We start from the raw sequence: 14,813 nt of genomic DNA on the forward strand, positions 1-14,813 counted from the left end.
AGGCCTACATTGAACACCACACATCGGCTGCTACTGTAGGCTGAATGATAGAACACTTATGTCCATGTTAAAACGTTATGGGAGGAAGTTGCACAGAATTTTCACAACGTTCCAAGTTTGCGCTCAGCAGACCTGGAATTTGCTCAGTGCCTAAAAAAATGAGAGGGAACATCGGTTGTCACCAAGAGTCACGTTTGTTTATTTTGCAAGCTATAGCACCCAATTGTTACAACACTAATTTAAGAACACACACACACACACACGAGTGCAAGCGTACACACATGCACGCACACACACAGCCACGCATGCGCGCACACACACACACCTGTTTGGCATCTTTCCTATCCTGTCCTTATTTGGGGCTTCATTATTGGGATTCCTGCCACTCTGTCTCCCAGGCAGCATCCACCCTGTCCCTGTTATTCAACCAGCAGCATGTTGTCAAAACCAAGAAGTTTTCTCAAAGTCACACACACACACACACACACACACACACACACACACACACACACACACACACACACACACACACACACACACACACACACACACACACACACACACACACACACACACACACACACACACAAACTTTTCTCAAGACAACTCATCCAAGCGCCAGGCCTTGATGTGTGGGATGAAACGTTTCTTTAAGGTGATATGGGGGATATCACCCCTCTTCCCCGCTCCATCCTCCCTCCATCCTTCCCCCATCTCTCCCTCTCCCTCTCTCTCTCACTCTCTCTCTCTCTCTCTCTCTCTCTCTCTCTCCTCACTCATTGTCATTATTTTCAACATGGCCCTCCTCTGATCTACTAAGGATTGTTGGGTCCTCTTTCTACGGGGGTTTTCGATGTCAGGCGCCACCTTGACGGCCGCGAGGGGGTTTGATTTCCCATCATGCTTTGTGGTGGCGTGTCTACCTTCCTTCCCGCTCTTTGGAGGTGGAGGCGAGGGGAGGCGAACGCTGTTGTGCCCCCGCACCATTGGGCAATTATCCTCTAGCATAATAAGGAGTGGCTCTCGCCCTGCCGCTCTGACTGACACCTCTCCTCCTTATTTGTCAACAAATCAGATGGCTCATCACGGCGTGGGTGGCCATATTGAGCTAAGGGTGTCGTTTGTGGAGCTGAGCGTCGCATCGTCTCTCGCTCCCCTTCTCTCGCTCTCTGTCACCTCGTTATCTCTGACAGGGTGTCGCTTGCTCAAACTTCCCCTCCTTTGTCATCTCTTCATACTTGTGTCTGTGTTCAACCAGAATGACAAAAACTATATTCAGTGTAGGTACTAATGTTCATTTTGTGACCAATGACCAGAAACATGGACTAGTGGCTGTTTTCCACCAAGTGTCACATACTTTGCACAACCAGGAAAAAACTTTGGTTAGGATTATCAAAGAGTTAAAAAGGGCACACTCCATAAAGACACACATACACTGACAGGATGCAGGCCATAACTGTCAAAGATTTCAACCCTGGATTCGATCGATTGTATTGAAACCATGGATTTTTAAAAGAGTGCAATGCGCACAATTCTTATATGACAACATATAAATGTGTTATGATGAGCAGTACACATGACAATAGGGCGATACTCACAGCCTTCCTTACGGTCCTCAGGACTAGACAAGGCCTCACTGTCTGACAGCAGGCCAGACACCGCAAACAACTTCCTCCCAGAATCCTCAGCGGCTTTGAGCGACCACGGCGAACCAGAGAGAATACGCCCTCCTCCAAACTCATACTGCTTCCTTTCCGAGTCGGTATAGCAGCCCTTGAGCCTCTTAGCAGGGGTGAAGGCTGACTGATAACCCCTGACCTCCCTCTCCTCAGGCGGGGAGGAGAAGGGTCTGAAGGCCCCTACCCCGCTGTGGTTGAGCATCCCTAGAGATGAGCAGTCCAGGTTGGGGGGGTGGAACTGGGGGTGGAGGTGGAGCAGGGAGGCAGGGAAGTCTCTGGCGGGGAAGGTGCCATGGCTGGAGACGGGCCCCTGGCGGTGGTACATGGAGGCAAATGTGTAGGAACCGGAGGGGAAGGGGAGGTGGAGGTCCTTCTCAGAGATGGGGACACCGAAAGGCCGTGGGGCCTGGCAGGGGATGGAGGAATCGTGGCCAGCCTCGGCTGTGGAGGCCAGCACCATCAGGGCTGGGGAGGCCAGGGGACTGGGCAGGTAGGAGGAGCTGTCCATCTTAAAGGAGGGCCGGTGGAGGTCCATCCAATCCACGCCTCCCTTAGTCCTATAGAGGGAGGGACTGGTCAGGGGGAAGGGCTGAGTGTTGGTGTGCTTTGAAGATGATGAGGTCAAGGTGGAATAACTTCACTGTGAGTCCATTCTCATAGGGCTATATAAGGAGAGAAGAGCATTGATTATCCAAATACAATTGTCAAGAATGAGGGGTATTTAAGAAAGAGATATGGAAGACAAAAAGAGAACGATGACTCTCACAGCGAACTAATGCAAATGCGGAATAATAACGTTAAAATAAAACATGTGCAAAATGATTTTTTTGTACATCTGGACAATTCTGTTAAGGAATACTTTGATAGCACTGGAAAAACTGTGTTTGTTATTTGTAACTGAGAATATATTTAATTAAATGAAGCTAAAATAAAACACGAAATATAGCAAAACATATAGCAGAACATATTGTAATAATTAATATAATGTAAATAAAATCTTGAAATGATGGTGTAGTTTACGGGGTATTTGTTTATGACTCATTAATAGCCTATCAGTCCATATGTCTGCAATCTGTCCAATATCAAAAAAAGATTATGATGATCATCACAGTAAATAGGGAAATGTGGCTGTCAATTGAATACTTATTTTCTTTTTTTTCCTACGATATTTCTATGTGAAACAGCAGTTATTGTAAAATTAATATTCTATGACAAGTTAATGAAATATGAATCCAATAGAAAATATTTGAATACTCTTACATTTCCATGTGATTGACACTACATCTTATCGATTGATCTTGGGATGAAATTTGTTTTCGGTGTGGCCCGCATAAAACGTTATAAAATAATCCCAATATTGGTGTCTAACAAAAGATCATTCTAAAATCTAATTGTACAGCTGTTCAAGAGGACTGTGAAACGAATAATTCATGTTTTTCGATGTTAAAGTTTCTGAAATTAACTCATTTGTAGGCTAAAGAATAATATCTGAACAGCAGTTTTATTTAATTGAAAACGATCTTTAGTTATGAAAGAGAGAGTTTTGTTATTGATAATCTACCCTTTTATTGAACAGTAGCTAGGTTTCTATCCAATTGGCGACAGATTTTCATGCGAATATTCTAAAATCCGCATTAAAACAAGATGCGCATTTTCCCACCGGAGATGTGTTTCCATCTAATTGACTTGTTGCAGATAAAAGGCTGTGCGTGATCACATAGTGCACATGAAAAAAAAACTTTTGAGGTTAAACTCCCATATGCAGAATCAAAAATACAAGTGTAATTAGTTTCCATCTAATTTTGTATTATACTGATGGTTTTCTCACCCCCCAAAAACTGTGCGTTATATAGCGAGTGTGCCAGATCTGGTACTGGCATGTGCGCTCGAGCCAACAGCGCGCAGATACCGCTTTTGGCTAGAGCGCACGTATACCCCTACATCCCTCAATCTCAACTCTGGACCTCGAAGCCAGTGCCACTGCGTTTTTTCATTGTACCCTTCTAATCCGGGACTGATTTAGACCTGGGTGCAATTCATTATCAGATAGAACAGAAAACCAGCAGACTCCGGACTTGGTTGGGTAAGAGTTGAAACACCCATGGCCTACATGATTCGATTTTTACGGTCAACAGAGCAAGATGTATTTTATTTGTCAAACGGCAGCCAAGCATCGATGATCATATCACCAGCATGACCCTCCATATTTGGAAAAGACATCAAGCTCATCTTGCACGTTCACCCACCCCTGCTAAGTTCATCATCATATATTTAATCTGTAGCCTAATAAACTGCATGCTTTCACGACGACATCGCGTGACTCACATTTTTACTGTATGAATGTGCACAATTCTAAACTTCTGTTAAACGAAAAGCAATACAATCACATGAAGGACACCGCGTGCCAACTGCGTTCATGGCTTGTGCTCCCGGTGAATTTTGAACCCCTAGCATACTCATTCCAACAAGTGTTATAACATCCCTCAGACCCCTTTCGAGAAATTATTTCATTTTCATTTATTTGATGCATTATATATTTCGACGTAACACGCCAGGGTAAGTTGGAAATATTTCAAGCAACAAAAAAAAACTCATCCGGGACAACCGGCCGTTCCATGTATTTGATCTGTTCAGAGCTAGCTCACCTGATTAAGCTTGTCAACTAAGCAGCAAGACCTTGAGGCGAATCAGAGCTAGTTCAGGGCTACAACAAAATTGTGAAACGGCTCGTTGTCCCCGAGGAAGAGATTTGAGAACCGCGCAAGATGTTGGACAACTGAATGCACAACAAACATCTTGAAAAGTAGGCTATTCAAATTAATAAACGCTAACCCCAATTTGCGTGAAACATGACAGCAGTCTCCAAGAGCAAATATCTGATCTTGTCAAACATTTAGCCAGATAGGCCCTAATGATAAATGATAATAATTCATAGGATATTGCATGAAGGTCTTACAAGAAGCCAACAAAATGTAATTTAACCCATTAGCCCTACCATAACAATTTTACAGGAAAAGTTGCCTATAGCCTACTTACCTAGTTAAAAGCTGTCTTGGACTTGTTTTAGCCACACAACGAACACTTTCTCTAGTTCGAATGTCAGCTGATGGTCGACACTTTATTCCGTCCGAGAGAAACACAAAAGAGAAACACGCGCTTGCAAAGATCGAGATTATTTCCAAGTATTTTTTTTTTTTTGCAGTAAAATGTAAGCTTGGCTACAGTAATTTTTTTTCTCTCACATGGAAAGACCAGTTTGAATTGTAAGATAAGAAGTGGCACAAGGTGAGGACGAAGCGAAGCTCACAGGGCTGCGGCTGCTGCTGCTCAGAGGCTTTCCGCGCTTCGAATGACGATCCCCTCTTCCTTCTCCTTACCCTAGCCTATCTCTCTCCTCCGAGTCACTCTCCCGAGAGGGTCTGCGACCTGCCTTCAGAATGTGCAATGTTACCCTCAGTAGGTTACTAGCCTCTATCCTCCACATGCAATTGGAAAATGTTCTGAAATGTGATTAAACCGTTATCAAACTGTCTTAAAAATAATTCAGCGTTCTGTCAGAGCCAACAAATAAGTCACATGCAAGACCATTCGAATCCTTAGAACAAGATGCTTTAGTCCTGATTTTAAATGTGCGGTATATTTTAGATCCAAAACACACATACACGTCCAGGTACAGATATTGTCTCACTGTATGAATAGTTAGTTGCAGGATAGGACCCTGCATAACCTTTGAGATTTTACATTTGTCATTTTTTTCCATGCACCCAAATGACACATTTTGTACATTTCAGTATAATGAACTACTAGGCTACTTAAGTGTAACCGTGACAGTATAGGCTGGGGACTGAGGAAAGTCATTCACCTTAAAAATGACCGACACTGGACAGTCCTAGGTCCAGGCTTACTAAGATGCATAAAAGGTCTGTCTCACATGTTAAGGAAAAGAAATGGACATTTCTACAAAACTGTGAAGGGGAGAGGATAGAGTTCTCTCCTTTCCTATATTCAGTACAGGTCTGCTTAGTTTGATTTCCATGTCCTGTGTTTTTGATTTGGCAAAACATCCTTAAGGGGATTACAATGCAAAAATAATAATTTAATACTGTATTTATTGGGTGTCTGATTTTTATTGACTGAGGACATAGGCCATGTAGCCTACCTCCATCAGCTTAAAACTCTCAAGGATTAGCCCCTTTAAAAAAAATGTTTTGCCTAAAATGACATACCCAAATCTAACTGCCTGTAGCTCAGGCCCTGAAGCAAAAATATGCATATTCTTAGTACCATTTGAAAGGAAACACTTTGATGTTTATGGAAATGTGAAAGGAATGTAGTAGAATTTAACACAATAGATCTGGTAAAAGATAATACAAAGAAAAAAACAACTGTTCTTTTGTATTTTTTTGTACAGTCATCTTTGACGTGCAAGAGAAAGGCCATAATGTATTATTCCAGCCCAGGTGCAATTTAGATTTTGGCCACTAGATGGCCTATAATACAAATACATTTTTTAAATGATAATTTATGGTTTGTTCAGTTATTTTCCAGATTTTACAAAATGTTAAGTCGAACCCATAACTCAGTGTTCAGGTTATTTTCTATATTTATTTATGTGCAAAATGTTAGACTGATCCAATGAACCATTGCATTTCTGTTAAAAAAATTGTATCAAGACTTCCCAAATGTGCCTAATTTGTTTATTAATAACTTTTCGTGTTCAAAAAACTCTCCTCAAACAATAGCATGGTATTATTTCACTGCACTGTCCAATTTACTTCTGTAAATTGGACAGTGCAGTTAGATTAACAAGAATTTAAGCTTTCCATGTCCTGGGAAATGTTCTTACAACCTCACTTACAACCTCATGCTAATTGCATTAGCCTACGTTAGCTCAACCGTTCCATGGAAGGGACACCGATTAAATATACTTGAGCGTTCCATTATAGAAGAAACCCACATATGATTTAACACTGTTGGATGGCATAACTCGAGAAAATCACAAATCACTCTTAATGTGTTTTTACCAGTATTGGTATCGCTTAAAGACTTTTTGGGAATAATGTAATTGAAATAATTCCGTCTTCCCCTGAGCCAATCCAGAGGTTCCGTTGGGCTAATCTAATGTGACATGCAATTTTGTGTCTCTGACGGTCCGACTATTGCTTCCCCTCAGGTCTCAGTCTGTAATGAACAGCCATTTGAGCACCAGCGAGCTCCTGTGGAGAGACCTCTGAGACTGGGAATGGGAGGGTTGGGAATATTTGGGAATGTCACAATCAAAGAGAAGATGGGGGGGAAATTACTTTTGGTGGACATTTGGAATGGTAGGTCCAATGTGGCATTACTTGGCATGTGACAGAAAATCTAAGAATGCATTGCCTTGCCACATGCCGGCTTTAAAAACGGTCCCCGAAATTGGTAGCTTTTCCATTATAATTTTATAGAGAAATTCAATCCCCACTGTACCCTATGTTGTCTACTATCATAAAGTTGAACTCTTCACTCACCCCTTCCAGTCCTCAAACCCTTCACTGCCCACCCCAGTTTCTGAGGGGAAATAGGGAGGCAGACAGCAAACTGACTTTTACGGGAATATAAAGAGGGGACATCAGACTGACTGGCTGCCTCTCTGTCTCACCTCCAGACTTACAGTATGTGACATGCCTTGATGTGGGGTCTGACATGGGATGGTCGTTACTTCAGTAAGGGAATTGTGCTAGCTGGTCTGTGATGTTTTTTAAGGGTTAGACTCACCGACCATACTGCACCGGATAAATGGGGTTTACCGATATATAAATGGCCATTCCAGCATTAGCCACCTTTGGAAGTCTGGAAAACATAGAGACTGTTTAACATTAGACTCACAGTTCTACGTGATTGAATGAACCATTTAATTTACAAGGCACTGCCAAATTCCAATTTTGCCCATGGCTGGAAATGACTGGTTAGTGAACATCCAAACAGACACACACCATCCTGTTAACAGCTGGCTTATACCCCTCCGTCCTATTATCCCCTTCCACAGGGACGGACTGGGACCAGAAATCGTCCTGGGTATTTGTAACACACCGGTCCCTATTTTTCCTCGAGGTGCCCACACCAGCCCATTTGTTTTCCTCGAGGCCCCCATTATTAGACAAATAACGATTATTCTGAGAAAGCAACGACAATCTAGATGGGCCCACTGGGCTAAATATGGACCAGCCCATCTGGCATTTGCCTAAACTGCCCTATGGCCAGTCTGTTTCTGCCCTTCCATCCTTCACAGACCACTTGTGGCTCTGGGTGGTGGTGATCCTTGCCTTGAGTGTCCTGCAGGCCCACTCAAGTGTAATGATGTCCCTGCCTTTGCCAGGTTATGGCACAGTGGCACTAGGGCCTGTCCTGTATTGGCCGGGGGTGTACTGCACTGACTGGCGCCAATAATAAATTGTCACCCCCAGCCACAGAATCTGACTGGTCAGTCAGCAGCAGCCAATTAAAGGGCTGCCTGGGCAGCAGAGAATGATGTGATGTGATGTTGATTGGATGTCTTCATTTGTGGCAGGTTGTGAGTCATTTGGCTGGCTCATGTTCATCCCTTCTGGAGGCAGTCATTTTAATCCGTTTGACCACATACTTGTTTACAATACGTGCATCGTCAATTTCGATAAGCCTACATTTTGAATGGCTCTTATAGTTTACATGATGTAAATATTCCTAGCAACTGCTGTAGTATTAACCAATATTTATATAAATTAAAATGAGCTTGTACGGTAAACTCAGCTCATAGAGTAACAACATTGTCGTGACTTTACTTTCATTAATATAAAGACAGTTAATTATCTAATCACCTAACTATGTTTAATTGTCACCCGTTTAAATTAATCATGTAACAATTAACTCATTAGGATTTGGGGCACCACGAGAGCGGTTCTTTAAAGAGTTACCATCTACTGAATTAAATTCTAAAGGTCTATCACATCCATAAACAGTCAACTTATTTAACATAACCTTGTGTCATATTGTTATTCTGAACAATCGAAATCTCCTGCATCTGCAAACCTCCTGGACTGACACAATATGGCTGCTTGTTACAAAAGACATGGAGAGGGTGAGAGAGAGAGAGGGACAGAGACATAATACTTTGGTACATTTAGAAACTACTCTCACAGTAATCATATACTTTGCACACAAACCGCCGCCCTTTGAGCAAGAAATCATGAATGTATTTACGTGAAATGTCTTGGTTCTTTGTGTATTTCTGTTGGAACCAGGCCACCTTGGAAAGTGAGTTGGGCCTTTTTGCTGCATGCTTGTAAGGCTCTGATTATCCAAAAGGGGTCCCCACCTGTCTTCTACTGTTGTTCTCCTCTGCAATTGTCCGGTATCCAGTGACTTTCCGTGTAGTCCTGAACAGAACTAGAGTTTATTCTACTTCCATTCGCTCTGGAAGATGCTTCTTTGTAGATAGGCTAGCCAGCCCTGTCGATGGTTCCCAGTGGGGTGATGAGAGTAGCATACTATGGTGGTTTGAGAAGAGTAGTAGAATGGTCACACGTAAGTTCACTTTTCTAGAGACTTTACTTAGGACAGCTAATCAGCCGTACCAGTGATTGTCCGGGAGGTGACTTTATCGTCTCTACCTCGTGTTGAGATTCAGAGTTCGAACCCCTTTGGACATGAGCTGCAGCTCCACGTCTCTCTGGTCTAATATTTTTATTCTTAACCCATAATTATATACAGTTTGTTCAAAAGGGCGGTTCCATCAGGCTGACACGCTCTCTGACCTCACTTAAGGGGGCGGTGACTACTTACTTGTACAAAGTTATAAAAACTATTTCCTCTTATAGTTTCTAAAATCACATCTCTCTCTTACAAAAACACTTTCATAATTTTTTATATACTGCTCAAAAAAATAAAGGGAACACTTAAACAACACATCCTAGATCTGAATGAAAGAAATAATCTTATTAAATACTTTTTTCTTTACATAGTTGAATGTGCTGACAACAAAATCACACAAAAAGAATCAATGGAAATCCAATTTATCAACCCATGGAGGTCTGGATTTGGAGTCACACTCAAAATTAAAGTTGAAAACCACACTACAGGCTGATCCAACTTTGATGTAATGTCCTTAAAACAAGTCAAAATGAGGCTCAGTAGTGCGTGTGGCCTCCACGTGCCTGTATGACCTCCCTACAATGCCTGGGCATGCTCCTGATGAGGTGGCGGATGATCTCCTGAGGGATCTCCTCCCAGACCTGGACTAAAGCATCCGCCAACTCCTGGACAGTCTGTGGTGCAACGTGGCGTTGGTGGATGTGCTCAATTGGATTCAGGTCTGGGGAACGGGCGGGCCAACCGCACCAGCATATGGTCTCACAAGGGGTCTGAGGATCTATTTTCGGTACCTAATGGTAGTCAGGCTACCTCTGGCGAGCACATGGAGGGCTGTGCGGCCCCCCAAAGAAATGTCACCCCACACCATAACTGACCCACCGCCAAACCGGTCATGCTGGAGGATGTTGCAGGCAGCAGAACGTTCTCCACGGCGTCTCCAGACTCTGTCACGTCTGTCACGTGCTCAGTGTGAACCTGCTTTCATCTGTGAAGAGCACAGGGCGCCAGTGGCGAATTTGCCAATCTTGGTGTTCTCTGGCAAATGCCAAACGTCCTGCACGGTGTTGGGCTGTAAGCACAACCCCCACCTGTGGACGTCGGGCCCTCATACCACCCTCATGGAGTCTGTTTCTGACCGTTTGAGCAGACACATGCACATTTGTGGCCTGCTGGAGGTCATTTTGCAGGGCTCTGGCAGTGCTCCTCCTGCTCCTCCTTGGACAAAGGCGGAGGTAGCGGTCCTGCTGCTGGGTTGTTGCCCTCCTACGGCCTCCTCCACGTCTCCTGATGTACTGGCCTGTCTCCTGGTAGCGCCTCCATGCTCTGGACACTACGCTGACAGACACAGCAAACCTTCTTGCCACAGCTCGCATTGATGTGCCATCCTGGATGAGCTGCACTACCTGAGCCACTTGTGTGGGTTGTAGACTCCGTCTCATGCTACCACTAGAGGGAAAGCACCGCCAGCATTCAAAAGTGACCAAAACATCAGCCAGGAAGCATAGGAACTGAGAAGTGGTCTGTGGTCCCCACCTGCAGAACCACTCCTTTATTGGGGGTGTCTTGCTAATTGCCTATAATTTCCACCTGTTGTCTATTCCATTTGCACAACAGCATGTGAAATGTATTGTCAATCAGTGTTGCTTCCTAAGTGGACAGTTTGATTTCACAGAAGTGTGATTGACTTGGAGTCACATTGTGTTGTTTAAGTGTTCCCTTTATTTTTTGGAGCAGTGTATTTCATGCACAACGTAGAGGATGGAAACTTCGTACATGTAGTGTGTATACTTTTCAAGTTACAGTATTTCCTTTATAACATGTTTAATGACATCACAAAATAACAACCAAACCAACATCAGTGTTATTTTAGGTTGTCTCTGACCCCCAGTTCTATGTTAGAAATATTGTTCCAGTATTGGCTTTAGAACGTGTTAGAGTTTCGGCGGGAAAATGTCTGTGAAACAAAAGCACATTCCTGTGGTGAACATTGGAGAGGGAGATGCTGAATGTTCTGTCCTTGATTTACAACAGGGTGTGAGCTGTCAACCCCCACCAGTTCCCTTCTCCTCCTCTCTGCGGGTGAGAGCGGGTCTGGTTGAAGTTATTTATTGCCAAGCTGATCTGACTTATTTGGATCCTCACATGACAGTCATGACAACATACAGTGTAACAATATAAGCTAAAAATATACAATGTCCTAACGTGATTTTTTTCATGGGTCCGAAAGTTCTTTATAAATCCATGTATTACTTTTTTTTTGTCTTCCTCTCATTTGGTTCATTCTAATTTCAAACGTTTTCTCTTTAACCAGATTTATACATTCATCTTTCTCATAAAAGCAATCATAGGATAACTGAGGTAAATTAAATTAGCGTTTGATATGAGATTTCTACTTCCTTATTATGATGCCAGAGAAGATTATTAACCCTATAACTTAATTAAGTAAGTCTTTTAACTTTCTTACTTCCTAATTGGATAGTTGGAGTACAACAGAGAGTAAATACTGAGAGTTAATCACTATATCTACATCCCAAATGACACCCTATTCCCTATATAGTGCACTACTGTTTGGGCCCTGGTCAAAGGTAGTTCCCTATATAAGGCATAGGGTGCCATTCGGGACTTAGCCTATTCCTCCTACCTGTTCAGGGCCAATAGTAAACCTCGTTACAGCAATCATCTCCACATACTCATTAGAGGTAGTTAAGATTTAAGGCTGATTTTGAGTTCCCCAGGAGTCCAGAAGGTTCATAGCAACACAAGTATTTAGCACAGCACCTTTAGCCTTGAATGTGACCATATTTCACGTTGCCTCTATGTTTTAGCAGAGCAGCCCTGACAGTAAAAAAGGCTAACCTTAATATCAAAACAGACAGAGAAGTAGTGGTTGCGCTTGGACAGAGAGAACCAGAGACTGGCAGCGTAGTACAGGGACTCCAAAACGCACACTAGCCAGAGCTCAGTATGTTAGAGACAGCTGGGTAGTGGGTAGTTGTACGACTGAGTCCTACGGTGCTCAGTATATTAACATAGAGACAGTCGGCTAGTACTGCCACGGAGAGAGAGGTTAGCCACTATATTAACATAGAGAGAGACAGCGCTGGAGCAGTCTGCCAAAGAGTGAGCAGAGAGCGCGAGAGAGAGAGAGAGAGAGAGAGAGAGAGAGATGAGCTGTCTTCACGGCGACTGTGTGCGTACGTGTGTGTGACAGCTCCCAAAGCAGCCGGCGAGCGTGAATGTGAGGAGGAATACAGAGAGGTGCATTATGGTCCCAATCATTGATCGCTTCCTCCCAGGGGGCTGATGTCAGACCCCCCCCCCCCCCCCCCAAACATATGAAGGGTTAACCCCTGACACGCCCCAGCATCGTCTGTTTTCAAAGCACTCTCAATCTCTGACACCGGTCATCTGGCAGTTGAGTTGCACATCTGATAGTAAACTTTGCTTCGGTGCTGGAAAACTTGAACATATCGTGTTGAGTATATATTTAAGGTAGGGTGTAAATGGAAAATACTAAATCTGAATCTAAAAGGTATCGAAAACAAGACAGTGTCTCTGCAGGTAAATTATCACATTCAACGGACAGGAGAAGAAATAGGATCTCTGAGAGATAATGCTGTCCATTCATTCTGTATCCACCAGTCTTTTGCTTTCAGTGTTGGGCAGTCAAGTGGCTAACAGTGTGGAGCGGTGACAGGCTGTGTCCTCACCTCCCCCCTCCTACCCATCACACTCCCCACACCCACCCCACCTCCACCACACCCCATCCGCCGAACCCCTTTCCCCCTCGCAGCCACGAGGCTGACGCTAATGTGACACCCTTGAAATAATTAGCAACAAACGCACTGCTGACTGCAAACAGCTCGCTCCCCTCAGTGGACTGTCACTAGTCATTAGTCTGGACCCACAGAGAGGACAGGCCCACGAGACGAAGGGTAGGGGGAAGGGGGGAGGGGCAAATGACCCTACCATTATTACCGAGGAGGGAGGGGAAGGGAAGCAACAGATCTAGAAGATATAGCGGAATATGCATGGAGATGTAGGTTTTCCTCTGTCTCTTTTTCTCTCTGCCTCTGTTTCTCTCTCTCTCTTTTTCTCTAAGGGGTAGCCCTGCATTTTGGATCTAGACCCGTATTTATAAAGTGTTTCAGGTTACAAGTGCTGATCTACGATCAGGTAAATGTCATTTTTTTCATTGTGATATAGAAGGCCAAACTGATCCAAACTCATCACTCCTAGAGACGGACATGTCAGGTGTGCTTGTTGTTATCATTGGCCCCCTCTGGTGGTCTCTTCTTACAATATCTAACACACCTGACCTTAGACAGCCTTTCTTCAATACCATTATTCAATCCCTAACACACAAACCCCTAGCCTGGTCCCAGATCTTTTATTGCGGCCTATATAGTCTGATTGGTACCTTAACCTCTGACTGCCATCTAAAACAGGCCGCTTCGCAAATGGCACCCTATTCCCTATGTAGTGCACTACTTTGGCCAGGGCAAGTGTACTACATACGGAATAGGGTACCATTTGGGATGCAGAATATTAAAGTTTTCACTGCTCAATAACCACATAAGGCAAAAGTTTAATCTGCGCGAGAATCTATTTCTGTCAAGCTGGTGAACGCAACTCTTTCGTCACGAGAAAAAGGGGTTGCATTATTTGACACCTATTCTTCACACACAGACCTGGCCACAATAACACATGCTCTAGTCGACCTACCACAAATACCCCATTCAGTATGCATTAATGTAAGGTGGCGCTATCAGGACATCCTCAGACTCGGCAGCCTCAGCCTTACCAAAGATAGCTTGGTAGGCTCAGGACCATGTCACGGGCACATATGGAGAACCCATCCCTTAATTTATTGTTAGAGTACCTGAAACCGGAGCAGTATTACCACAGGTTGTCATAGACCACTGGTAACTGTACTAATTGGGCTCAGGCCAGCAGAGGGAGAGAGAGAGAGAGATACGCTGTGGCTTTATCCAGTCTTATCCTGAACCATGAAACCACAGTGCATGACACCCCTCCACGCTCAGAATAGATATGCCTATTCACTCTCATCGCAGAGATTTGACAAGCCAGACTGCTCCCACTGTGCAACAAGACCTCTCTCTCTCTAATGTCTCTCTCTCTCTCTCCTTCAATCACCCACCCTCATTTCTCCTCTCCCCATCTTTTCACTTCTGCCTTTCTTTCACAATCTTGAAGCTATGCTTGTTCAAATTGGAAAGTTCAACCAGCCACAAAGGACCTAAATGAGAGAGAGGGGACCTTGTATTGTTTAAAGACTCCAATCAAGTTCCAAAGCGATAAAGGTGAATTAAAGTCAGGGCAGGTGAGAGAGTTTAAATGGATAAGCTCAAGCCTTGGAATATGGCACTGTCACTAATACATGCTTAACATTAATATTTTATGTTAAGGGATAATGGGGGCCACTCAATGAATGGTGGAATGAGGCTCTGATGTGGTTCTCATTCTTCAGATGCACACACACACACACACACACACACACACACACAC

At 43.8% G+C, this 14,813-nt stretch overlaps 1 protein-coding gene across 1 annotated transcript in view; it reads right to left on the minus strand.

Annotated features, from left to right (window-relative positions):
- LOC106613460 (E3 ubiquitin-protein ligase RNF220) overlaps window positions 1-5,013 on the minus strand; it is a 54,470-nt gene extending 49,457 nt beyond the window's left edge. The window contains exons 1-2 of the mRNA XM_082956585.1: window positions 4,716-5,013; window positions 1,599-2,341 (exon numbers count right to left, since the gene is read on the minus strand). Of these exons, the coding sequence (XP_082812711.1) occupies window positions 1,599-2,214 (616 nt within the window). The 5' untranslated portion in view covers window positions 2,215-2,341; window positions 4,716-5,013. The remainder of the gene's footprint in view (window positions 1-1,598; window positions 2,342-4,715) is intronic.
- Between the last annotated feature and the right edge of the window lie 9,800 nt (window positions 5,014-14,813).

The sequence above is a fragment of the Salmo salar genome, chromosome 10, assembly GCF_965601325.2.
Source record: "Salmo salar chromosome 10, fSalSal1, whole genome shotgun sequence".
Lineage (NCBI taxonomy): Eukaryota > Metazoa > Chordata > Actinopteri > Salmoniformes > Salmonidae > Salmo > Salmo salar.